This window comes from Podarcis gaigeae, assembly GCF_964106915.1.
Source record: "Podarcis gaigeae genome assembly, chromosome: 1".
Lineage (NCBI taxonomy): Eukaryota > Metazoa > Chordata > Lepidosauria > Squamata > Lacertidae > Podarcis > Podarcis gaigeae.
The window spans coordinates 93,843,855-93,871,332 of NC_139678.1; the positions used below are offsets into that span (position 1 = coordinate 93,843,855).

Below are 27,478 nucleotides of genomic sequence, written 5' to 3' on the forward strand. Positions count from 1 at the left end.
AGTGGACCGTCCAGCGCCTGCTGGCTTGTTTTTTCGTTTGCAGAGGTAATGCTACGATAGGTGGACTTTGCAAGCCGGGGTTTCTTTTTTTATGTTCTTAAGCAAAACTGCATGCTCAGAATAGCTACGGTTCTTATCTGGGGTAAGAACTCTTGATTAGCAATTTCAAATCATGGAAATTGCTCTAATTGATAGATGCAGACTATGCTGAGAAAATGTCATGATTTCTATCAATGCGCGGCTTCCCCCATTCTTGACCCGCACATGGAGTATTCGAACAGACTAGTCGACAACCGGAAGTATATCAACGTTAATGACGGCGGCCTCTGGATAATAAGCCCGAAAAGAGAAGCGCCTGCAGTCGAAAGGGAATGCCGAACGCGCAGCTTCAAGCCCTAGACCCCACCTCGCCAAAGGAGAAGATTGTTCCCGTCTCCGTAGACCGTAAATCATGCTATTTTAATATGAAACTGAGCGGTTGATTTGGGTTGGAAGTGGGTGTCTCAAGGCAACTTCAGCGCATTAAATATTTGCTGCGACGAAAGGAGCGTTTTGCAGTATTAACAGTGGGCTACACTGCAGGGTTGTCATAAGCCACTATTGGCCACAGCCTTCTCCCCAACCTGCAACAATGGGGAGAATGGACTATACAGCAAAGCAATTTTAATACATTTTAAAATTCTGATTACACTTTTCACGCGAATGTAAACGTGAATAATAATAATAATAAATTATACCCCGCTCATCTGGCTGGGTTTCCCTAGCAACTCCGGGCAGCTCCCAACAGATTCCGCTGTACAGTGCAAATCCCAAATAAAGCAGAGAACATGAAACACGTATGTAAACCTCTCGAGTTTCAAGAACGTGTATGTATATAAGATTGCAGGTTAAGCTTTCTACAGTTCCATATCTCTATATTTCCCATATAGTGTTAACCGGCCATGGGTTTTGCTCTCTCTATGGGCAAAGTTGCCGTCAATTATAAAGGGACAAGTGGGCGACGCAACTCACCCAGTAGGGCGGGATAAATGTGCTCGCGACAGCCAATCGTTGGCGAGTTCGTGGAAGGCGTTTGCAGAGGAGGCGAGGCTGTGTCTGGAGGCCGCCGGGGAAACGCGGCGTCTAAGTACAGTACCAGGAAGTGGAAGACCTCTGCCTGAGATTGGGCCACGTGTTTGGAGGGAAGGCGTTTGCCTGGAGCGCCGGTGAGGCAAAGTGCGGGGAGCATGAGGAGAGCGGGATTCGTCGTGCGAGTTGGTCGGGGATTCCCAGTAGCAGCAAGAATGACATTTCCTAGCCTGACATGAGAATGGTGTCAAGCGCAGAATTGCTCCACGTTCTGTTTGACACTTTGGTTGGTCGCTATAGTGGTTTTGCAGAGGATTGACGCAATTATTTATATATTGGCGCCCGCCATAAGGTGATTTCACCACTCTGAGCTAAGTGGCGGTGCTTCGTCCCTGCACCGCTACACCATTGAGCAAGAGACTAATAAAATAAAAATAGAGTTTGGAGTGATAGGGAGATTTGGGTTGGGTGGCTCCGACCCCAGTGCCCTGGTACATTGTGTGTAGCGAAAAATAGTATCTGGGAGAGTACAACGTTTGTATTTGTGCATTATGAGCAAATGTACAGTTCATGGTGCTAAAAACTAAGTGCCTTAGTTAGACACAGCGCTGCTTGACTTTTACTAAACATTATTTATGCCTCCGTGTGGTATTGGTGTAGCTTGCATGATGCTCTGAACGTGCCAGACCAAAAGTGGGTGGGGCAACCGATGTGATTCTTAAACACCCTTTTACTTAAATGGTTAAAACGACAAAATAGTATATTCTAGCAAATAAGGTACCACAAGTAAATGAAACATCTGTTTACAAGTACAAACCGTATTACAACAAACTGGAAGTGGCACAAGAATGAACATTGTAAACACTTTGCTAAATCACTGATTAAACAATCTGGCCTTTTGAGCAGCAGGGGTATTTTTTTGTTTGTTATTATGCTATGTATTTTTGTGTTTTATATTTTAAACCTCCCTGTGATCTCAGGATGGAGGGCAGTATAGAAATTTAATAAATATTATTCACCCAATAGTACCTGCAAGTCACCATTTTAGATTTGTTTCAATAGGTTACTTATTGTCAACTGCTTAGAGGTTTTATTGCAGTCAAGCGGTATATAAATTTTGTTCACTTGAAAGTGAGTAGAATCCTCAATTGGTGCCGGAGGGGAATCCTTCCAGTGCAAATGCTAGATTCAAAAGAATGATACAGTATTCCACAGGGCAGGGATGGGTTAAATTCCCCTTTGCTGTCTACTACAAGCCTGCCAATTGTTATCCCCTAGGGGCTGCTCTTTGTGTGTGTGTGTGTGTGTGTGTGTGTGTGTATATATATATATATATATAGTTCTGGTTAGATATCAATATGCATTTTGGGTACAATTCTTTTATGTACAACGCTGGATTACATCTTAAACAAATAAACAAAAGAACTTGAAGTTTTTTGCTACGGAAACATTGATTGTATCCAATGCTAGGACCTTATGCTCTTGTTTTTTCCAAAAGCAAGCTCCTTCATTATGTTGCTTTACATTTTTGCCTTCCAGGTACTTGTTGGATAACTCACATGTCATCGGAAGACGTTACTGTCACTGTTCGTCTAGTTCGCTCCTTTGAGCACCGTAATTTTAAACCTGTTGTGTACCATGATGTTACTCTGGATCAGACTGTCGGAGAGTTTATTGAATTTGTGAAGAATGGTAAGAAACTGTTACGGCTGGCTAGTGCTTCTTGGTGTGCCAAGGAACATGTGGCAGGGGGGGAAAGTGGGGGGACACTGCCCCATGCTGATAGGCCCCAGGGAAGAGCTGTAGCCTAGTGCTTTGCATACAAAAGGTACCAAGTTCAATCCCTGGCATCTCTAGGTAGTGCTGGGAAAAGCTCCTTCCTGAACTCCTGGAAAGCCAATCAGTGTTCATGATACTAGGATAGATGAACCCAATGGTCTGATTTGGTATAAGGCAACTTCCTATGTTTTTACTATGTCATCGCCTGGATGAACAACGCTCTAGGCATCCGTAGGTTCCATTCTATTGCTCATCCTTCAGAGGACCCTCAGCTTCTCAGAGACATGTCACATATAAGGCTTCTTGCAGTTATGGATCTACAGTGGTACCTCGGGTTACATATTCTTCAGGTTACATACGCTTCAGGTTACAGACTCCACTAACCCAGAAATAGTGTTTCAGGTTAAGAACTTTGCTTCAGGATGAGAACAGAAATTGTGCTCCGGTGGTGCAGCGGCAGCAGGAGGCCCCATTAGCTAAAGTGGTGCTTCAGGTTAAGAACAGTTTCAGGTTAAGAACGGACCTCCGGAACAAATTAAGTACTTAACCCGAGGTACCACTGTAACAGTGTGGATGGAATTCATGGGATTATGATGACTGTTCACAGATACTGGGATGTATTGTGCATGATTTTAACCTGTAATTTCAAACATCCTTTGGTACACTTAATGTGCCACTATAAGCCTTTTCCATGTTTTTTATTTTGGAACTTGGATTCCATTGATTTGTATGACTTGGACTGCAGGAGCACTTACTTGGGAGTAAGCTCCATTGGACGCAGATGAACATATTTTTGAGTAGACATGCATAGGATTGTGCTGCTGATTCTAAGAACAGATAATAACTGTGGGCAGGATTCACTTAAAGCAGGAGCCCAGGGCAAGAACTTCTGCTTGTGAAATGGGGCTTCCCCCATCTTCTCCCCGTGCCCCCCCAAACTGGCTCTGGGGGGCTTGGGAGAACCCTCAAAAGAGCGTGCAGGGGAAGTAGGGATGATTGCTCCACCTGGAAATGCTTATACAAATGGAACAACTGGAAGAATGCAGTGTTGAATTTTACCCATTGTGTGTATCTTGTTAAATCCAAGTGAAAATGGTTAATGTTCCTTTTCAACATTTTTTTTTCTAGATGTGGTATTAAGGACAGGACTTCCACCTCCTTTTAAAAAATATAGATACGGTATGTATCTTTCCTTGCACTTCCATTAAATTGGTTTATTTGCATCAGGGTTAGCCTGTGATGCCTTCTGGATGTTGTTGGACTACAACTCCCGTGAGCCTCAGCTAGCTTGGTGAGGGATGATGGAAGATGTAGTTCAACAACATCTGGAGGGAACCTAATTAGATACTCATTGTGGTTTTTTGTGAGGGGAAGCTGGATGTAGAGGTTGGGCTGGAAAATAATTGGGAGTTTGGTTCCATGACAGGTTAAGCTTTACCTCATGGAATAATTAAACCGTTGTACATCTTGGAATTCATTTCAGTATTAGCCTGCAGATTATTCATGCTGGTGTTAATTGGCAGCATTGTCTTTTGGGTATTAATTTTTTTATCATCTTCCTTAAGTGCCTTTTAAACTCGCCTCACATGTTGAAGTGCTGCTCATGACCCACAATCCTTTGGAACTGCAGTTTCCTCCGTGCTTCTGCATTTCAATATCCAGCAACTAATTGTGAGGTCAGAAGGGGTAGCCAAGCAGGAGCAAGAAGCATGGAATGAGAGGCTTATGTGTGGAAAGAATTTACATAGTAAATAAGAAGAGAGTGGGAATGAGGCTGGAGGTAAACAGGAAAGAGCTTAAGTATGAATTTGTGAAACGGGTATAAAATTAAAGCAAAGTATTTTATTAATCATTGAAAACAAACAGGATTTGGGCTGCAAAATCAAATATATTTGATTTGGCAATATAGTATATATAATATATCTAGCTTGGAATCTGACATTTTGAAAACTTTCAACTTTCAGGGAGCAACAATTAAACAGCAGGTTTCTCCTGTTTGTTGTCAAGAAGATCTAGGCTTGGCTCAGGAGTTACAGGGGACATTTGTAGTGGTTACTAGTTGCAGTGCTTTGCAGTTCAGCCCTGTCTTGGGATAGGGGGAAGAAACTGAATTCAGTTTGCCTTTAATGCTGAATGTATCAAATTTGCATTTTCTGAAACAAAGTTCTCTAACCAGTGTTTACAAACATGCACATAGCTGGGGAAATGTGTATAAAAATGAAGATATTAGTGAAAACAGCATGCAAAACATACAGTACCATATTAGGAAAAAATCCTTGCAAAATGTGTACATTAGGTGAAAATAGCATTAAAATTTTAATGAAACAATAGCACTAAATTTTAATGATCATAGCACTTAATTTTTATGAAAAAATTGCAAACTGCTGCAGCATCTTGGAGAACTGAGTTTAAGATTGAAAAAAATAAGAAACTGAGAACCGAAACTGACAGGTTTCGCCCTCTCCCACACAATCCATTATAGTTCTTCATTAACTGTCGGCAAGAAAACAGCAGTTTAGCTAATGGATGGGTGGTTTTTTGGTTGTGAACATTTGCCTTTTGCCTTGCTTTGCTAATGCATAACATAATAATGGTTACAAAAGCAGCAGGTATTGATAATAAGAAACCAGAGTGCAATTATCAGAAAAAACAGCCATTTGAAGCACACCTACTTTAAAATAAAATGCTGCTCATAGCTTGAGGGTATGACTTTCCTGAAAACACCGATAGGTAGGCTGGACATTCAGCAACAGTATAGCAATTGCAAGACATGGTGGTTGTTTCATATTTTTACTGAGATTACTTTAAATAGGTGATTGCCACTTACTTTGCAAAGATAAAGAAAAAGTCAGTTGTAATGTGGCCTCTCTGTGTTTGGTATAAAAGGTCCTCAGTGAGTGTCCTTAGCAAACACCACCAGCTTTTATATTTCATGCACAATTCAACATGTTTGTTGCAAGTAGAGGTTTATCAAGTAGGGATGTATTCTGAGGTTGCCTCCAATCCGGATTGGGAAACTGTGATTATATTAGGAAGAAAGATGATCTCGTATCACACAACTTCTGATTAACAGTTTAAAAAGGGACCTGCTTTCTGTGTGTGTGTGTGAGTTTTTACTTTTAAACCATATAACTACTAATCAAAACTGCGATTGGAAATTCAGATTCATTTTGTGGCTTGAATTCTGCAGCCTATACTGTCAACTGGGTTTTTAATTTATTTGTATTTTTGAGTAGTCTTAAGGATTCTGCTCGGTGTTTGTGTTCAGGGCTTAATGGATGTGAGATTAGATTGCATGTTTCTAAGTATATAAACCTTCTACAGCTGATTCCATTAGTATTTTTGAGCTTGTAAAGAACAAGTCTCTGTTGAATTCGGAGGGATTTTCTAGGATTGTGATGATGTTGTACTGCCTGTCCAATTCTAGTTGAGAGAAGCAAAATAAGAAGAAAAATATTGCAAGGTAACAAATGTGCGGGAAGAATGTATGGTGTGATGCACAAGACCTTAGATGGAGCATTATAGCTAAATGCCCAGTAGAAAAAACAAAAAACCTATCTCAAAGCAAGCAATCTCTTTCAGATACAATGAAGATTCTTCACCAGGCGCATGGCTCTAAGGTACATCTTATGACTGCTCACTCCCCTCCTAAATCTCTCTAAATTTAATTTGTTCATGCTGGAAGGTGCCTGCCTTCTAGTAGGGTATAATGTTATTTGACTACTCCGTATTTATTTTCATCCCCTCCTCCCCCTCCATTTCTAGACCAATGAACTCGTCGTGAGTTTAGAAGATGATGACAAACTCATTTTGGCAGAGGACAGCACCCTGAAAGCCGCTGGCGTAGGTTGGTAGTGGGCTGGGATTGACTGAAGCCTCAGCTCGTTGTTCTTGTCATTATCCTGGCTGATTATGTTTGGATAGCCTGCTGAAAAGCAAATGCTAAACCTGATGTTCCATACGCAACCTGACTATTATTGAGGACCAGTGTGTATGTGTGCTTAACGTACATTCAAATCATTGGGTTCGAGGGCCCCATGTACCTCTCTTCAGAATGCTAATGGGGGTATTCCCTCTGTCGTCCTGTCCCCACCGCGAAATAAAAAGGTTATGCTTGGAATTCTGTTGAGGGTAATTTTAAATGACTGACAGCTTGGTTATTCGTACCGTGCCTGCCTCATCTTTTCAGCGACGTTTACACTGATGCTTCGGTTGGAAATTTAAGCAGTGTAACTAGTGAGGAGTCATGAGGAGAGCCTGTTCAATAATGTGCATAATGTACTTGAGAGGGAATATAAGTATAAAAAGGGAATATTGGAACACATTTGCTTGCTACCCGATTGGGAAGTGCCATAGGCCATGTCATGCAGCGATAAATGCAAGGTAACAGTGTTGTGTGGCAAACCAGGTGTCCGCTGGGTGGGTGTAAACTTTTGCTCCACATAAGCCAGCTGAACTTCTGAAACATTCGTTGAGCAGGTAGCGATCACATCTCATTCGATTCACGTTATACGAAATGAAAAGTAAGCTTTTGGGTTGATACTCTGGCTGGCCTGTGAGGTAGGCAAACTACTCAGGCTTACTGATGGCATGAGGGGATCTAGGTTCTGGTCTTTTGTTTACTGGACCAGCAAGCTTCCCAGTTAACTGCTGAGATTTTAAATATATGTATTTTAAAACAAAATTTTATTGGGTTTTTAAACAAGTACAAATACAAGAACCATTAAACACTTATCCAGCAGTACAGCTAATGGTGCTTGCTTTATACCTTTATACACTCGCTTACATATTCAGCAATCAAATGTACAGTGGTGCATCGCAAGACGAAAATAATCCGTTCCGCGAGTCTCTTCGTCTAGCGGTTTTTTCGTCTTGCGAAGCAACCCTATTAGCGGCTTAGCTGATTAGCGGTTTAGCGGCTTAGCGGCTATTAAAGGCTTAGCGGCTAAAAGGCTATTAGCGGCTTAGCAGCTTAGAAAAAGGGGGGGGGACGAAAAAAATCGCAAGACTCGCAAGACGTTTTCTTCTTGCGAAGCAAGCCCATAGGGAAATTTGTCTTGCGAAGCGCATCGAAAAACGGAAAACCCTTTTGTCTAGCGGGTTTTTCGTCTTGCGAGGCATTCGTCTTGTGGGGCACCACTGTATTACATGATGAAGAGATTTTAAATATTAAATCAGTAAGGTGTGTTAGGGCATTTCTGCATTCAATTAATTTTGGGGGTTGATAAGATCCCAACCTGGTATTTCCAGATGTTTGGGACTATAACTCTCCATCATCCTTAGCTCTTGCTGGTGGGGGATCATGGGAGTTGTAGTGCAAAACACAAGGAGGGCACCTGACTGGAAAGCTGATGTAGTGTTGTTAAAAGCTCTGCACTTACAGGGGAGCTTCATTATGAGACAATGATACGCTGTATCTGCATGGCTGGCCTCTTTCTCCTGGCAGAAATATGCTTTTGCTACTGTAAGGGAAAACTTCCTTTGCTTCTTGGAAGTGTTCTAAAACAGCTGTTTAGTGGAGCACTGGTGGGATCCGCAGCAAAATGTTACAGCATGGAGGTGGCTGTTCCATCCCATCTCTTCAGTTTTTCCTGCCTCTCTCCGACAGTCAGCATTCCATGGTCTCTGAGCATACGCAGCCCTCATTGGATTGTTTTGGGCTCTGATCCCCCTTAGGGCTTCTCTCTCCCTTCCTAAAGCTTTTTGCACCTCTTCAAACTTTTCAGTTCCCCTCCTCCCACCCCTTCTTGCCCTCTGACGGTAGCATCGTAAGCAATGGCACTCACAGTGTAAACATCAGGAATGGAGGGAATGACTGTGGTTATAAACAGAGTAATAGGGATGTGGGCTTTCCAGAAATGTTTGAATTGGCTCATTTAGGCTAATTTGCATATTCGGCTAATTTGTAAGGGGTAATTATCATTGGAAAATGTTATGGCGCCCTAGAGAGTGACCTGATTTCGCATGCTGATGCTACTTGGATTTTGTAAGCAAATCCAGCCACTTTGAAGCTGCCAGTTCCCGTATTTGCAATTGGCATCCATTAATTGTTGCTAATGAACTTATGGAAATGGAAAACTTTGCATGGGGCGGGGGGGAAAGCTCCAGAATTCTTATCATCTGCACTGAACCAGAAACATGGGCAGCTGCTATGTAGATATACTCTCAACGAAAGCCCTGGAACAGATGAGTCCTGTAAGAACCTAAACCAGACATGCCCAAACTCGGCCCTCCAGATGTTTTGGGACTACAACTCCCATCATCCCTAGCTAACAGGACCAGTGGTCAGGGATGATGGGAATTGTAGTCCCCAAACATCTGGGGGTTGCCTGACCTAAATGCTTTTTTGCTGTCTTGTGAGATTGGCTTTCTTAGGCCAGTCTTCTCGTGGTGGAGATGTAGGAGGCAAGCATTAAAGGAAGCTGTATACCTTTTGCCTGAATATTTGGACCATAGAAATTTTGCTTCATGAAGTGGAAGAATTATGTTCAACCCTCCCCAGAATGGGGTTCTCAGCTGGTGAAACACTTAATGAATTGAATTTGAATTGATCAATCAAATTGAAAAATTAAATTGAAAAGCTAAGAGACTTGGGCACTTTAAAAAAGACTCTCTGTTTGAATTGAGTCAGATACAGAGGGCTGTCATTACTGCCCCTTTTTACTATTTTGGTTTGGCTAGTGATGTAGCCCAAGAAGATACAGAGGAGGGGATATGGACCTTTGCGTTCTCTACTTTCTGAAGTTGGGAAATGCATCCTTCCTTTATGGCAGGGGTGCAGAAACTTGCAGCCTTCCAGCTGCTGTTGGACTCCCAACTCCTAAAAGCCCAACATGCTTGGCCAGAAACCAGGGCTGCAGCATCAGGAGTGCCACAAGTTACCCACTTCTCAACCTGTGCTGCTGCTGCTGCTTTGGCGATCACTTGTAGCCAAGTAAGATTGTCTTCCATAAACACAGTTTTAACAGTGAGTCCATAAGTGACTGTGGAGGCCAGTTCTGGATCCACATGTCCTTTCACAGCAGGGACATAGATTTCCGGGCAGGAGTTGATCACGGTAAGGGTTTGCCAAGCGTGCCTTCCTCTTAGCACGTTTCCCCCTTTCATTCTGAGTTTGAGCATCTTCAAAACCCATGACACTTTTGGTAAAGGCTGTTCCCCAACTGGAGCGCTCGCATGCCAGTGTTTCCCAGTTTTTGGTGTTTATACTACATTTTTAAAGATTTGCCTTGAGAGAGTCTTTGAACCTCTTTTGTTCACCACCGGCATTGCGCCTACCATTTTAAAGTTCAGAGTAGAGTAGTTGCTTTTGAAGACGACAGTCTCCTTGTCACAAGGAGGCTCTAGTAACTAAACCAGAAAGATCCTGCATTCAAAGAAATGTGGTTCTTGAGGGAGTGGACAGTGGGGGTCAGTGTGTGAACCTGAAGCTTGCTGCTTATTTCTCCCAGGTTATAAACCCAGGAGTGAAATGTTATATACAGGCTGAGTCTTTTAAAAGAGGCCCCGTGGAACATGTGTACTCTGTATCCATGGGGCCTCTTTTAAAGGACTCACCCTGTAGAAACAGGCCCTATAACTGGAAGTGCTTGGGAGAATTAACTTTTTTTTAAATTGGCAACAATTGTCTGATAAATGAGGCTTAACTGTCTCGTGGGGAAGGGCTGGAACTCAGTGGTAGAGCATCTGCTTTGCATGCAGAAGGTTGAAGATTTATTTTATTTATTTATTTAATTTATATTCTGCCCTATCCCCAAAGGTCTCAGGGTGGCTTGCAGAAGATTCAATCCCCAACATGTGAAGAAGTTCTGCTAGAAACCTTGCGAGAGCTGCTGCCGACAATACTGAGCTAAATGCACCAGTGGTCCGCCTTGACTTAAAGCAGCATCCCACCATCTCCCTTTTGTTTTGCAAGTACAGTGGTACCTCGGGTTACAGACACTTCAGGTTACAGACGCTTCAGGTTACAGACTCCACTAACCCAGAAATAGTACCTCGGGTTAAGAACTTTGCTTCAGGATGAGAACAGAAATCGTGCGGTGGCAGCGGGAGGCCCCATTAGCTAAAGTGGTGCTTCAGGTTAAGAACAGTTTCAGGTTAAGAACGGACCTCCAGAACGAATTAAATTCTTAACCCAAGGTACCACTGTATATTGAATGACCGAGGTTCCCAAACTGTGGTCCACGAGCTTCATTCAGATGGTTTGCAACGGGCCTGTGAGGAACATTTAGAATTTGAATGCTGTAGAATTTTATGGCATTCAATAAAACGCCATATAAGAAATAAAAGAAGCAATAGAAATACAATTAAGAATTACAACATAGCACATTACAATTGTGAAAAAAGGAAGAAGAAATATGATTAAGTGACCCACCAAGACCCTCAACCATTTTTAAGAGGTCCAGGGGGGAGGGCAAAAAAGTTTGGGAACTGCTGGTGTATCTTCCTCACTTTCCCTTGCCCCCAGTTTCCGCAGGCATCCTAGCCAATATTCAGAGTTGCCATCCCTCGTTCCTGTTTTGCATTACACAGGCAGACTTCATTAACTTCTGGTTTAGTTTATTAAAAAAAATAAAACCGGTGGAACTTAGTCGTGGCTTGCCACTTCAAAAGAATCCGACGTCTCTTAATTGTGATGGCTTTCCATCAGCTCCATCCCCCGCTCTGAATTAGTAATGTTGCTGACTTACTGTTTTAGAAGAGGAAGTCCTTGACCCGCTGGTGGGAAGAATTGTGGCTGCTCTGAACCTTTGCGGGTCCTTCAGCTCTGCCATATCCCCTGTGGATAATTAGAGGCATTTGAAGGTATTGCTGGAGAAGCCAATTTGTGTCTTTCACTTTGCATATTGTTGAAGCCTCATGAATTAATCATCGGCAGGGCAAAAAAATTAGCTCCCTCAGACGCACTTTTTTTATGGGTCATGAGGGAGAATGTAAAGTGATCTGTAAAATATTCTACTCATCCTCTAAGTGTTAAATTATTATGGCTACAGGTTAATTTCAGGGGGATATCCCCCCTCCCGCGGAACAGAATGAGGAACTTTGTTATTTTCCCATGTATTCTGAAGAGAAGCACTGGATTCATTTATGGAATGCTCTGCAAATGGTTTCATAGCCCTTGTTTTAAAATGGTGCCTTTTAACAAGGGTGCTGTTCTTGCCCCTGGCTGTAGTATGCTTTTGGGGTTGGGTGTACTAAGCGCATTCTTGCTATTTGGATCTGATGTAAAAACAAACAAGCGAATATCTAGCAATAGCCTTGAACCATAGAGTATTCAGCACCATCTGTGATTCTAATTAATGTTAATCTAACGTTCTGTGGCTTGAAAATTAATGTTTTCACCAAACACGCTCAATATTTTCCCTTTCAGCAAATGAAACGGAGCTCGCATTTTTCTGCATGGATGATTACAGGAAATATAAAGCCAATCCCGTCGCTACCTGGTGAAGACTTTGCAACTTGGGAGAAGATTCCCCCGCTGCTTGTTTTGTGAGGCTTTGTAAATTCTTAAACCTTAAAAAGCTGTATATTATAAGTATTATGAATTTTGTTTGCAGGAACAACAAACCCTTCTTTTCATACAGTTGCTATCTTCAGTTCTTTTCAAACACAAGCCCCTAATCACAAATCGTATGGGAAGTGTTTTACAGTGGAAACATACCAATCCACCATACATTTTAAAAATGTGAAAGGTTGGCTGTGGACAAGATGTAAAATGTAATTAACTAACACCAGTATTTTATTAGGGCTGTGCCTTGGCCTTGGATGAGATGCAAGTCAGAGGCAAGAATCTCTTCCTTGGAGGCACTTGGACCTCCTTAGAATCCAAGGCAGCTTGAGTCCGAGGTGAAGCTGGCTGACTTCAAGACTTAGGAAATATATTGGGCTATATTTTTTTATAATTCTGTTCAAGGGGAAGACATCTCAGAATTTGGGAAATATGGCAAGATGAGCTCTGCTTTGGATCTGAGTCAAAATATGATGCTAATCTGAGCTACGAAGTCATAGCCAAGCCTATGAGGTGGGTTTTTTCTGTACACAACCCAAATATATATGTAAGCTAATTTTCCATTCTTTTCCCTTTGTAAAAAAAATCCTTTCTGTGTCTTCTGGATAAAATGTAAATGGTTACTTGCTGCTGAATGGTTATATGTTATTGCTACAAATCTGAAAAATTTCACGGGGCAGGGGGTGGGAAGTGTTGTGTACAAACTTGGAAACTTTTGAAATAAAGGATTATTTATCGCAAGTGAGTCATTACTGCTGGGGCTGGGAATCCTGTGGGGTTTTGTCAGAATGGCTGCTGTTCAAAATCTTGTCACACCATAGCCAGTTCCTCCCTCAGAGCTCACTCTCAAAGATCCTTTTCTGTGAGGAAAATAATAAAGGAACAGGTGTGACTGATCCATTAGCACTAACTCATGCCAAATCTTTCATGTTCCATATTCAAATTCATTTCTTCAGCCTTGCAGACAAAATGCTTTTTTTTTTAAAGGGATGGCTAGAGTTCTAAGTGAAATACGTTCTTGTAAAGCACAGGGGTGATGCTTGGTGGATTTGTGGGCAGCAAATGGAGAATTTTGTTTGTTCTTTTTGGAAATAGGTTGGAATTCCTTGTAGCACTGAGGAGATTGTTCCATCACCGTAAGTATTTCGGCTTGCCTTACGGAACGAGCTCCTCTTTCCCCCCATCCGCCATCACATGTTGTTCTTTGGTTTCTCCTGACCCACTAGAGTAGATTTGGGGCAGAAGAAGAAGCTTCCTTGTAGCTGAACCTGCCCCCTACTAACCAGTCATTTACCCTGGAGGGCATAGAACCATTTGCAGAGTCAATAATTTCTAGCAGCCCCACCTACTTTCCTTCCTTGGTTTTCTGATTGGGTGTAGATATGCAGTAAAATTCTTTGCATCATATTGGCTGGTTACTGGGGCTTCCAACAAGGTGGTGTGTTGCCATTTGGTCAGTGGCCATCCCAAGGCATGTTGGGATTATTTTCTCTGTTAGAATAATAGAATATACTTTGGTCTTAAGGGATAGCCATTTGGAGACCAGAATGCGTATTTAAGAGGTGGATAGTAACATAAATGCATTGCAGATTTAAAGTCTGCAGCTTCCGTTTTGTGGTGTTCTTTAAAGAAGAGAGGTACAGGTGTGGTTCAGATATTTTCAGAACCTGGCAGTGTTTTTTTTTTATGCACTTTGTCCATTGTGCACTGGCTCTTTTTGAAGGTTATTACAGTTGTTCCACTCTGTGCCTAGTGTTCCCACATTGTCTAGTTGTATTGCCCAGTGTAAAAAATCTGGAAATATATAAAGAAACTCTTGAGAGAAGAGTTAATGCTGGTGCTGTTTCAGGAATTCTCCAGTGCGAAAGCAGGGGCACTTCATTGTTTGAGTGAGCTTTAACAATAGGGTCTCTGTTTTATTCCTGGCAACGATGCTTCTGAATTACGACTTTCTGAAGTACTGATTATTGTGTGTTTTCACTAGCTATTTAAAATGACTCCCCGCCCCCAAAGGCATGGAGAAACACTAACATTGAAAAATTTTAGTTTTAGATTTCTACCCCATCCTCTTTCCTCTACAAGTTGAGTGCCTCATTTCTGCTTACAGAAGGAGTCAGAAGTACATAGTTCAAAATTGTGTAGTGATAAGCTTTGGTTGGCAAGCAGCAAAAAAAGTACTGGTGGAGCTCTGAGGTATAACGTTTTGAACTGCAATACAAGATGATGGCTGGAACATCAGAAACCCCAAGTAATTTTTGGCCTTTGGGAATGCATAAACTGTGCCTTCCAATTTTCTTTTCTGCAAAATGGTGGGTGTGAAAATGCCTAGGCTTCCTTAGAATTTAGTCCCAATTGAAATAAATGTGTTTTATAACTCATTCAGATTTTATGAGGGATTCCAGATGCACGAATAACTAACTTCTGAATATTTGATTAAATTAATACCTGAAATGGAAACAGATGCATCTCCTTGTGTGTGCTGTGCAGTTCAGCTTGTGGCAGATACCTTACAGGGTTAGATCAATCACGATGCTTCAAGAATGTGGGGTGTTGGTGGTGATTTGGAAGTGCAAGCGATTGCAGATAAAATAATCTCTGCTACCAAAATAACATGTGAATTGAACCTGTTTTCATGTCACTGCAATCATTTAGATATACTGCCATGTAGAGAAGTGGATGACTCTGCCATGGTCATAAGGGAAACATCTTTTATTGTAGGGAGAACACAAATGTGTAGCTGCTCTTGGCTTCAAGGTTAAAAAGCAAATTTATGGTTTCTAGAGTGCTGAATTGAATTGACTGTAGGAGAAATGGTCAGGAGGATAAAAAATTTGTAGCCGGTGAGAAAACCATGCCTACAGGGGGACCAAAACTCTTTGGATGAAAAGTCACAAATGCAGAAAGAACGTATATCCTTCTGAACCTGGGTGAAACTGCCTTGCACTTCTGTGATGATGGATTTGAGGAGAACACAGAAGGGCTTGGAAAGAGTTTTGATGTTTATTACATAGAAGAGATAAAGCAGTGATTGGGAAGCAAAGTGAGAGATTTCTTTGGTGCCCAAGGAATGTAAGAGACACGTTGGGGGAGTTGTGGATGAACTACGGGGTGCAGGAGGCAAGAGACAAAGTTTCTGTATACATCCTCTTCTCATCCAAAACCCTGCAGTTTTTAATCTCCCTGTCACCAGCTGCTTTGAACTGATGGATATGCACCCAGTGACAGGGTCACAGAGCAAAGAGAGCATTGGGAGTCTTGTTAGGCGAGGGATTTTCAGCTCCTTGTGTTGTCTGAGCTGTGCTAGCATGCTATTTTTCTGCAAAGGTAAGGGGCAGAGACTCCTCCCCCCCCATTTAGCCGCCTAGCACATCAGGACGCTTGTCCTCTACTTGAGTTGGTGCGAGTGTCCCATTCAGTTTGGTTTACTCGTGTCGTGTCACCTTGCAGCTGTTCTCCGAGTGAGAAGCACATGGTTTGCCGACAGCCGTTTCTGGAATTTCAGCAAGCACGACTGTGGCAGACAGACGCACTAGTTGCTTTTGAAGAAAGACCAATGCAATTTTACTCTGCAGGGAGAAGGGAGAAGCGGATTTGTCTGCGGCAAAAGCCACAAGGTGTCAGCACAGCCTGTGCTTTTGTTTTGCAGGTGCAAGGAAAAATAGCGATGCCTTTATGAATAACCATTAGTGAACTGGTTTAACCCAAGGGGCCTGTGTTCTCTATGCCCGACGAAATGCCAAAGGCTGCGCAGACAAATATTTGCTGGACTGATGTTAAGCAAAAAGCCAGGGGAAACTCCTAGCTTGCTTCTCCTGTATGTTAATCCTCTTTATTATATGCTAACCTGAATCTATTCCCTGCAGATCATGGATGTGGAATCTTCTTCATGCTGTTAATTTAGTTCTGTTTGTGTAAAACAGATCTGGTTTGCTGAAATAGTGTGCATTCATTGCAATTTGGTCGTTAAAGATATTGATCACAGAAAAAGTCATCTGCATGTTTACTTGGGAGCAACTGCCATTGTACTGTTACTTCTGAGTGTGGATGCATAGGATTAGGCTGTTCAGCTTCCTTAAGAATACATATGCAGAAGCAGGTGTGGCTGAAACTGATGGGGCTTCTGTAGGAATAAATATGGTCAGTACTGAGTGCTAACATCAGCCCCCCCCCCCCCGCTGGAACTCACCTGAACTCAGTTCTGGCACCTCTCAGGTGGATGCCATTGCCATTATAAGAGAACAAGGGAGGCATTCACGGTGAATTCCGGCCCCTTTTTCCCCATAAGAATAGCACTAAGTAACATGTATTTATTAATTTACAAAACATAACCAATACTTGCCTACAATGGATGCAAATATAGCTGGGGTATTTCGTGTCTATTTCGTTGTATTAAATTACAGTTGTTGGGTGTGTTGATCTTAGGGGTGAATATAAAACATCCCCCCCCCCCCCATAAATCCTGCTTCAAATTAAGCGCTCGCTAGATCCTAAGACTTTGAAAGGGAAAGCTTTGCATAATGGAAACTAGTGGAATTGAAAAAAATCAAAAAAATCCAGTGCAAATACCTAGGGAGTGTTTGAAAGCTTTACCTGCAGAGGTTAAGCTTCAGTGCAAGAATTTAAATGAACTCACTTGAAGCCATGTGCCAAATAAGCTCATCAAAATTCTGCATCTCCTAAGTAGGAGATGGTGTCTTCAACATGTTGCATTCTTTTGAGGTAGTGGCTAAAAAGAAAAGTGATGAAGAGGGAAGGCAATCGTTGCCTTTCCTCTTTTGCTTCTTCGCTTTTTCCTGCTATAGCTTTTAAAAATAGAGAATGAAGTGACTTTTGTTGCCTCGAGATATCCTAGGTCATTGTATGGATCAGTAAAGGTTCCCTGACAGTGTTTCCTCCCTATCTTAAGCCAAGAATGAAACTGTGGCGAGATGGCAGAGGAGCTGCTCAGAACATCATCCCAGCATCTACAGGTGCAGCGAAGGCTGTTGGCTAGCTCATCCCTGAGCTGAATGGAAAACTCACAGGGATGGCTTTCCGCATCCCAACTCCCAATGTTTCTGTCGTGGACTTAACATGCCACTTGGAGAAACCAGCCAAGTATGATGACATTCAGAAGGTTGTGAAGGCAGCTGCCGACGGCCCTATGAAGGGTATCCTGGGATACACCGAGGACCAGGCTGTCTCCTGTGACTTCAGTGGTGATACCTACTCCTCCATCTTTGATGCTGCTGCTGCTGGCATTGCTCTCAACGATCACTTTGTGAAGCTGGTCTCCTGGTACGACAATGAATATGGATACAGCAACCTCGTGGTAGACTTGTTGGTTCACATGGCATCAAAGGAGTAGAGGCAGAGTTCCATTTCTTATTTTCTTACAACTCAGCTCTGTATCTTGCAGTAGGAGGCCTTCTCTTGTTCCATCTGCCTCTGAGGAAGTGGAGAGGCTGGAAGAAACTTGACTGTTTCAGTAACATCTCCCCTCTCAAGAAAGTCATCACTTTCTCAAAAAATAAAATAAATAAAATAAAATAATGGCTCACCCTTCCTTAGAAGAAGCTCAGAGGCCAGGTGACTAGCCTATTAAATAAAAATAATATCAAATAAATATTAAATAAAAACAATAAATATTAGTGCAGGGGAATCTCTATTGGCCTTAGGATTCTTCCCTCCCTCCCTGGAACTTGGTGTTTCGCAAGGGGAGAAAATGTGCCTCAAACAACCGAACTAGGATAAAATGCAAAGGAACTTTAGAAAGAACTTTTTTTTTTACTGCGAATAAGAAAGAAAATAAATAGCAGGGCTTCGCTAGTATCAGTGCTTCCATTTCATAGATCTATATCCTGGTTACACTTTGTACAAGATAGCAACAGGACGCATTAAAGTTCCAGTATGAGGCAGGATAGTAACTGGTTAAAACTCCCAAGGCACAATTGGGGCAGTGCAGAAAACATCAATGGTAAGCAGTATACATTTTCATGTCTCTCATTTTGCAGCAGTATATCCATACAGAATATAAATAGAAAAACAACATAGGTATGTATCTTCAAACAAGCGTCACGTAACCCTTCTATCCCAGTACTGATGGGTTAAAAATGCAGAAACTATTTACAAAAGATTTTTGTTTTGCAACTTTTTTTATTTATAAAGAGGCTTTATTCTGTTTAACTTCTCGTATGTTCTTGTATGTTTTATGGGTTGTTCATTGTAGACAAAGGAAGGTGCTGAAACCTGGCCTCCTCCATGTTTGTATGTAAAGCAGCTGGGGTTCGTTTGAAGAAATGATGAGTGAGAATGTAACAACTATATGGGCATCTTACAATAGGAACAGGTGGCCTGTCAAGTTACAGCTGCCAGAGCTCTGGGTCTTCCTTGTGTGCACTGCACAAGGATCTGTCTGGGGCTAGAGGGTGTGTGTTTGTGTATTTCTGGATCTTGTGGTTGTGGAGGGAAGTCGGAAAATATCAGTGGTATCTGTTAAAAGCAAAGAGGCTGGATCCCCACAGGATTTCCATTGCAAGGGCACAGTCACGGAGGCTTACAGTTCTCTCACCATGACTGTCGTTATCTTCCAGGTCCCCAAACAACTGCACCCCCTCCTTCTGCTTGGCCCCCCGGGCAGCACAGTACAAGCTTAGCCCTCCCTGCTGAATTTCGCGTCTTGAAAGCAGACAAAAATGTGGAAAGCAACCCTGTGGAAATAGGTTGACATTTTTTCAGAATATCTGGGGAGGAGCTACGCTTTGCTACTCCCGAGTAGCAGTCTTGGCACAGTTTAGCAAGGGAGGGGCAGGTTAGAGAACATAAGGGACTACTTGCCTATGGTTGGTGGTGCTTTTCTCTCCCAGTCCTTTTGCTTCTCCCATGGTAGTGCGGTAGCTACCCTGTTGCTTGCTAAAGAAAAGCAGGTAGCACTTAGCTGTCTGATCACTGGGAAGTTTCTCCTCTAGACCTGCATAAAATTGTGACAAGTAATACTCCACCTCTCCGTCTCAGCTCTTTGGTCACATTGGATTTCTCGATTCTTGTCCTCACTGGGTTTTTGCTTATAAATAGGGTCAACTGGCTACTTTTCAAGGAGAGAGGTTTCTTGATCTTGCAGCTGCAGGCTTGATTTTGAAAGGATAGCGTGTGAATGGAGTCAGTGGTATCTGGTGTCCCATTGGGACTGGGGGGGGGGGGAGGCAGAACCAGAGGCAATGACTAGGTGAGCCGACTAATTCTAGTTTTGTCCCCATCCTTCTCACTGCTGAGTTCTGCAAGGGGACCTCTGAGACTGAAGAGGAGGAAGCAGATAGGCTGGGCCACTCCCTGGACTGAATGTAAGTCAGAAGGCAGAGAGCTGGCAGCTGGCAGCCTGAGCTTGATTGTCCAGTGTTCCATTGCCCCCATAGACCAGCCCCCACCGAAGCAAGCACAACTCTCTGGAAGAGACATTCAGATACATTTGCTTTCATAGCGCCCTGACTGGAATGCCATTCATTCATTCAATTTTCTTCGTATGCCGCTTTCCCACACACACAAAAAATCATGCTCACAGTGACTTACAACAAAGAACCGTGGGTGTCCTATACGATTGTGTTACATCTGGTGCCAGTGTTCACTTTTCTATACCAGATGAAGACAGCTCAGATCCATGTCAAACTCTTGAAAGGAACAATTGCATTTCTGTCTTTCCATCCTCCGTGGTAACAATGGCTTAAGGCCAGCCCATTACTAACATTTTTTTGCTGCCTGAGTTTGTTACCTTCGACAGAATCCTTGTTTGCCTTCTGCCTGATTCTTCCTCCCTCTGCAGCGTTTTGAAAGCCTTTCAGACGATTCATGTGTTACACAACATTGTGACCCAAAGGAGTGCTCTTTGCATGCACCTGAATGTTCTTTAGTTAGCTTTTCAAAGATTGCCCTTGCAGAACTCCCAAACTGCTTTTTAAACTCCTCCCAAGATTTTGTATGACAGCAGTTAAATTATGGGAAATTGTAAATCGTGCACGACAGTCAATACTCCCCAGGTTTCCCTGTAAATTGTTTTTTTTTTACCCAAACTTTCAAAACTGCCTTTCTGAACTCAAGCCAAGTGTAAGAGGCAAGGGTGGGGGGAATTATTACTAGTACAGTCCCCAAGAACATCTTCCGGTACATGTAGAGAATGTATTCATGCTTCTTATGATTGTAGGCTACAGCCTGATACTTGCCTTGATATGCCCCTTCTAAATTGTATAGGCAGAGTAGCCCAAAAGGAAGCTGCATATTGTGGTCTAAATGGTCCTGTGGTATGTATCAAGACAGGTTCCGTATCTAATATCCTAACAGTAATCAAATAATGCTACTACTTCTAAATGTCTATGCTGTATCTTCAGATTCAACGAGCATGTCTGTAGTTTCAAAACATTTTTGCACCATTTAATCCATTCAGCAGTCAGGATCTGATCTGGCCAGGGTTACAGCGTTTGTCCTCAAGATATGAGACAACACATCAGAGCTAGCAGCCCGAGTCCCACTCTACATACTGTATGTGTAGCAGCTGACGGTAACATGCATCCCTGGTGGCATTGAAACCACTATCGGGTCAGTTCAACAGGGTTGCTTTGCAATGCAAGTGGAGTGTGCATGGGTGCAGCAGCCCGTTTCTAGACAAAGATTTCTGTTGCTTTAATGGAGTAATAAGCTGTCCGTGCTGTGAATCAGTAGTCTTGGGTCGTTATTTTATTTGTTTATAGTGACTTGCACTAGTGTTAACTTAGGAGACATGGTTTTTCCAGACAATACTGAAAGCAGCTTCATCCCACTTTCTGCTCAGCTGTTTCTTTTTGTTAAGGTTGAACCATGGCTTTTTTTAATTACAGGTGTTCCAGCTTCCTTCATTGGCTTTTCCAGGTCCTGGAACAAGTGGTTCTGAGCCGATGAATTCATTCCTCATTTAGAACTTTGTATGCGTTTTTACCGTCCAGAACCTCAGGACTTATATTTGGCGTGCAGAAATGCCTTTCCGTTGTACATCAACTGTGGAAGTTGCTTCATTAGATAATGCTTTGGCATCAAAGTTGTGGAAAAGGTTGGGTGGGAATACAGCAGCTCATTAAATGAAGATTTAAGATGCAGGGAGTTGAGGTGCCCTGGTGTTTGGGGGCATTTGACTGGCAGTCTTGAAGGATGTGAATTTGAAATGTCACATTAAATGCTTGCCCTCTGGTCACCTCTAAGTGGGCCAATGAGCCTCTTTCTTCCCTACAAGATGCTATAAAAATGGATGCTCTTCAGCCATGTCAGCTGGTTGTAGAAGCTCCTGGTCAGTAGTTGCGTTTGGAAGTTTTCATTGTTTTCTCAAGTGGTTGGCCAGCAACCAAATTACTGCTGCTCCCTTGTTTTTCTCCCTCCTTGCCTCACCACCCCCAATTTCCCTTGTGCGGTTTTAAAACAACTCTGCAATTCTATCATATAAAAGGGGCACACTAGATGAGGTGGTGGGAAGGCTCATTTCTTCTCTTTCTATAAACTGTTGTACGTATTCCTTCCTCCATATTAAATGGGTGGGGAACCACGACTGCAGGGGCCAAATGCAGCCTTCAGACCACCCTGTTCAGCCCTTGACCAGCCCTGCTCAGAGCCCTCCTTAAGTGCTTCTGCCCGGCTGGAACATGGTCTACAATACCAAGGCACAAAGAGTTGCATCCATTGCTTGGCCCACTTTTGCCTCTGGCCACACCCACCACTTGCACACAGCCCCCAAAGGTTTCCTCAGAAGGGAGTGTAACCCTTGGACTGAAGAGATTCCTCGCCAGCCACTACAAACTTTGTGAGCCATTCCAGGAGATCTTTCCCTGTGTGTCACCTGAAGTGGCTGGAGGGCGAGGTGGATGGGGAGACCGACATGCTGCAGATGAGGACACAGGAGGACGTTTCATAGGTCAACAGGCTCTGCTTAGAATCAACTGTTCCATGTTTCTAGAGAGCTACCAGCTTCTTGTTACTCCCTCTTGGGAATGGAGGTTGCTTTCCAACTTTTGCACCATTTGTTTGCAAGACATCTTGAGGGAATTCATGTTGAGGGCCAGCATGTGCTCAGTTTGCAGCCTGGTTCCTCTTAAGCTCACTTTACCTAATTTGTTGACATGCTAAAACGATCACTGGCACACCTGCCGTTTCACTTATTCAAAGCTGCCAAAGAGACTTGAACAATTGCTGCATGGATGACATAGTCGCCTCCTCCAGTCAATGGACACCAGTTGTGTGGGAAGGAGAAGAGAGAGGCAAGCAGGCAAAGACAACATCATGGTTTGGTTTGCTCCAGTCGGACCTATTCCCTCCTCCCCCACCAGCTCAGTCGGGGCCAACTTTACATTTTGCATCATTTATTTGTTCAATATTTAAAAAATCATAAATTGACTTGGGCTCCTTGGCAGAAAGGTGTTATATAAATGTAATAAATACATAAGTAGTAATGTGTGAATTTGGCCCATGCAAAGGAAAAGTGAGGCTGGAACTGCATTTAAATGTGTGGCAGTTTCACACTTAGTTCTTCCTCTGCAACAACCGATGACACTTTTTGGTTTTGTCCCGTCAGCTTCAGACCATCATGCCGGGTGGGCAAATGCACAGGCTGTGGCATCGGGGCACAGGTAGTTTGTATACAGAAGGGGAGGAGGGATTTATAAACATGTGGTTGCTGTTTTAATGGCAGCCGTGTAATAAACTTCCAATCTGACCTAGAGTATATTTTTTTTACACCGTTTGTTATTGGAGAATAGGCCCTTCCAGAGTTGCCACTTTGGTTTACGGGTGGACTGATTGTGTGCTCTGTGTGATCATGCAGGAATGCTGGCTTAAAAGAAGAAGGCAGAAACCATTTGCCAGGTGCGCAGAAAATGCTGTGTCCCACCCCTTTGTTGAATGCATCAGCAGAGTGATTCTATTTTCCCATGCATCATTAAACTGTGCCACTAAAATTGTGCACTGAGGTTTTAAGGCAAACATTCTGCACCCCCTACGTCAGGGTTAGCCAACATGGGCCCCTCTGTGTGTTGTGGACTGCAAGTCCTATCAGTGACAGGCTAGGCAATAGTCAGGACTGATGGAAGTTGTAGTCTAAAACTTCTGGCAGGGGCACCATGTTGGCCACCCCTGCCTTACATAATTACCAGTATATTCCAAATACTGCGGTGTAAGCCAGATACATTGGTAACGTCTCTCCCCTGCCGCATCAAACACCCCCCAAAAGATTTAAGTTTTAAGGCAACCACTCTCCCCAGAATTACCAGTATATTCTAAAACACTGGTAACATTCCTTCCTTAAGTGCCTGAAACAAGATGATAATTATCACCACCATTCAATAATACCAAACTTACAAGCTTCAAAAAACAAACAAAAACTATTTTAAGAAACCCCCCCAGAATCTTCATAGTGCTCTTTGAAAACTTGTCATGATGGAAGAAAGAGAGAGAGATGCTGGATCACACAGTGCTGCTGGTTTCTCCACTCGAAAATTCCCCCGATGCTCTGGGCAAGGTGAACTTGACATACCTGCCTCTCTCCCACCCGTTCCTGATGCGCCGCAGTCTTTGGTTCATACAAGGGAGCTGGAAGAAGAGTTTGGCCAGGATCACAGCACACGGTACCAGCAGCGTGAGAGTAAAGGTGGGAGGCAGGTAGAACTTGTACTGGCTTTCATCAAAGGCCCTGGTCCAGCCGTAAGTCAGGGTGTGCAGAGTGCTGATCACCAGAGCGACAAAGCCAAGGGAGGACTGAAAAGGGGAGCAGAAGAACAACAACAACATTGTTTTCAGTGATGTGGCTGGAGTTGGGTACTCTTGTTTCCCCAAGTGTTGCTTATCCTTTGTATGTAGCTGTATCCTACCCAATGCTACAGTCCAATACACAATTCCTTGGCTGCAAGTCCCACTTTCCTCAGTGGGATTTACTTCTGAGTAAGCACAGGGTTGGGACACACCTGAGCAGCAGCTTTGAAATGCGCCTTATCCCCAAAGGTGGCCCTCCATCCAGGTCAAGTAAGTTTTAATTAGGTCCGAAACCAATGAAAATTATGATTAGTAGCCATGTGAATGTGCGTCAATAGAGCAAGCATGACAGGTCCCTGAATGCTAAAATAAGGGAAAGCAGATGGAGGGGGAAATGGAGGCATACAGGCAATATGTGCTTATGTCAATTAGGTATACTTTAGCTTTGTCACAATAAGGGACACAGACTTGGAGAATGAGGGGGGCGGGCAAATCCAAAAAGAACAAGAGACTGGAAAGAGAAAATGAATAGGAATGATATGATGGAGAGGGTGGGTGGGTGGATGACCTAGTATTTGAAACAGGCGTATCTATTGGGACCTCCAACAAGGTGCATGTGGGTTCTCTGGGGCTCCTGGCATCCTGAGCAGCAAACTGGACAAAGCCACCACACCCGAATGGCCCTGATTTACCTCCTAACCAAACTGCTAAGCTGTTGATTTCAATGTGATGTAGTTATAACTAATTTGAGTGGGATAGGAGCTAAAATGGGTCATGCTGACATTTTTGTTGTTGTTGTTGTTGTTGTTGTTGTTGTTATTATTAGGCCAGATTCTGTTGATGGGAATATATGAGCTTCTAGGGCATGGGTAGGCAAACTAAGGCCCAGGGGCCAGATACGGCCCAATCGCCTTCTAAATCCGGCCCATGGACGTTCCAGGAATCAGCGTGTTTTTACATTAGTAGAATGTGCCTTTTTATTTTAAATGCATCTCTGGGTTATTTGTGGGGCATAGGAATTCATTCATTACCCCCCCCCCAATATAGTCTGGCCCTCCACAAGGTCTGAGGGACAGTGAACTGGCCCCCTGCTGAAAAAGTTTGCTGACCCCTGTTCTAGGGCATTTTACTTGGGCAGAATGAAGCTACTCTTTTCAAATTCCCAGACTCTCACAGCGGATTGGCCTGATCAGATGAGCTGTCCTCACATTTACATTCCTGGTCAAAGGCTGGCACAAAGTAATCAGGTCCATTTTAAGTAATGATTTGTAAAAGTTTACAGCTCCCTTTATGCAACCACCACCACAGTGAAGCAGTTTTAACACAAACCACTCTAACTATAGGTATGGAACAACTGTAACACAAGCCTTTCTTTTCTTATAAGTGAGCAAAACTCAGGCAGCTAAAATTCAGCCTAAAATAGATACAATGACTGGAGCAGGATACTTTCCAGCGATTTGCTTCTGATGAGTCCTTGGCATGGATCCTAAGTTCCTGAGAGTGGAACTCTGCTCATGAGATCCTGCTGCTGGCGGCGGTGATTTTTTTGCAGGTTCCCACTGTATGTCCTCTGCAAATCCACTCCAGAGTACAGTATAGAGGGGACGCTCCAGAACAGCTTGGGGTATGTGCTGGGCGCTGCAGGGGAATTGATGTACGTAAATGGCCTCTCCCCTCTCTCCAACCCCTAACCTCTTTCTTCTAACAGGAAGAATTGTTGATTTGGGAGTCCCTTCTGTTTATGGAAGGGCAATTCAGTATCCAGACCATTGTCTTAGTCCAATGGCTTCCTTTAAAATAAAGAGCAGCACAATCCTATGGATATTTGGTCAGAAGTAAATGGCCATTGGATTCAGTAGGGCTTATTATTAAGCAAGTGTGCAGTGGACTGTATCCTAATACACATGCATGGAAAATAAATTATTGATGTCGTTTTACAACATGCATGTCCTAGTAGAGATCTTCTAAACTACCAGTAGTTTTTACACACACAAACACAAACTTTCACCACTGGGGGGCAGAGGAACAACAAAGTCCTTTGTTAGGGTAATGCAATGTAGAGAAACAAATAGCAAATGACAAAATGAAAAGGAAAATAAAAAAAATGGATTTGAACTAGTATTGAACGTATTTTGTGCTGATATTTTCTATATTTAATATGGGGTGGCAGCCGCAAATCAGTTTTTAAGTGTCAAATCTATGCTGCAGAATTGTCTGAGGTCCAAAGAACCCCAACACTCATCCTGTGCACCAGAGGAACTTAGGGCTTGTACTTCTCAAACAGCAGCAGCAAATGGCTTGAGAAACCAAGGGGTTGTTCAAATGCTTTAATGTTGGGCATGGCTAAAACAGCTCTTGACCCTTCTTTTCAATCTTCTGAACTACTTTCATTACTTTTACTTGTTTTACGGTGAAAACAAGAAAAGGAAAGTTTTCTCCAGCCACCCTGCACTGGAATGAGATTAGAAAAACATCCCTTGCTTTTTATGTGAACCACAGCATTGTTGTGTCTGGTTTGGCCCTGAGAACTGTCTTCCTCCCTCTCTAAAAACCCTTGAATTGCAGCACTTACCTGAATGAAACTGAATTCCCTCCAGTTGAGAGAGTTGGAGATGGAAGGAAGTGAGGTTATGGCAAGCAAAGACAGCAAGCCCAAGGCCATGATGCCAAAAGAGATGTACATCTCCATCCGCCAGACTTCCTCCTCTACCCATGGATCTGTTTTCTTCTCCACCTGAAGGAACAAGAGCAAAGGTGTGTAGGAGCAACAAAAGAGGGTTTAAAAGATACACACAGTTCGCTCTGTACCCATGAAGCATTTTCATGGGGTTTCTTTTCTTTAACAGCAGCCGCCTGGTGGCCCTTCTGTCAAAGGTGGCAATGATTAAATTCTTCTGCACCAGCACATGGCTAACTCCCATTCCAGTCTAGGCATTTAATTCTGCCATTGGCCTCTATCTGCTGCTGGTGCACCCTGCCTCCACTCCTGGATAAAATGAGTTTGCACCAGTGTTGTCCATCCAGCAACCTTATATTTCATCCATCGCTGCCATCACCATTTACAAGTTATATTTTGCAACTGCCACAAAGAATACCCTCTCCTGTGCTGCCACACTACCGAGGATGGTGGAATTATCAAGAAGGTAATCTGATCTTAACACTTGAGGGGGTCTCTGAGAAAGGAGGTAGCCTTTCAGACATTTTGGGGACCGAATTGGGTCTGGACATTTATTTTATTTATTAAACAATTAAATTAACTTCATCCGAAGATCACAGGGCAGTTCACAACATTAAAATACAAAGGAAAAGAACACAAAATACTTAATAAAAACACCCCCCCCCCCGTCCACAACACATTTAAAAGGATATAGGGGTTTATGTGTGTTCTAA

General features: G+C 43.0%; 2 protein-coding genes across 7 annotated transcripts in view; one reads left to right on the plus strand and one right to left on the minus strand.

The window, feature by feature from the left end:
• The first annotated feature begins 337 nt into the window (after positions 1 to 337).
• The window catches only part of LOC310832905 (UPF0538 protein C2orf76 homolog), a 30,037-nt gene continuing 2,896 nt past the window's right edge, over positions 338 to 27,478 (plus strand). Inside the window, exons 1-7 of one of the 5 annotated variants that reach the window (XM_083715234.1) lie at positions 338 to 444; positions 930 to 1,205; positions 2,608 to 2,760; positions 3,976 to 4,026; positions 6,430 to 6,467; positions 6,613 to 6,690; positions 12,218 to 12,336. In XM_083715234.1, coding sequence (XP_083571360.1) covers positions 2,628 to 2,760; positions 3,976 to 4,026; positions 6,430 to 6,467; positions 6,613 to 6,690; positions 12,218 to 12,336 — 419 coding nt within the window. In that variant the 5' untranslated portion in view covers positions 338 to 444; positions 930 to 1,205; positions 2,608 to 2,627. The other 4 variants (XM_083715236.1, XM_083715232.1, XM_083715233.1 and 1 more) reach the window with 4 other exon arrangements.
• STEAP3 (STEAP3 metalloreductase) overlaps positions 18,102 to 27,478 on the minus strand; it is a 28,863-nt gene continuing 19,486 nt past the window's right edge. For both annotated transcript variants that reach the window (XM_083710699.1, XM_083710700.1), the window contains exons 4-5: positions 26,661 to 26,822; positions 18,102 to 24,094 (exon numbers count right to left, since the gene is read on the minus strand). In XM_083710699.1, the coding sequence (XP_083566825.1) occupies positions 23,804 to 24,094; positions 26,661 to 26,822 (453 nt within the window). In that variant the 3' untranslated portion in view covers positions 18,102 to 23,803. The remainder of the gene's footprint in view (positions 24,095 to 26,660; positions 26,823 to 27,478) is intronic.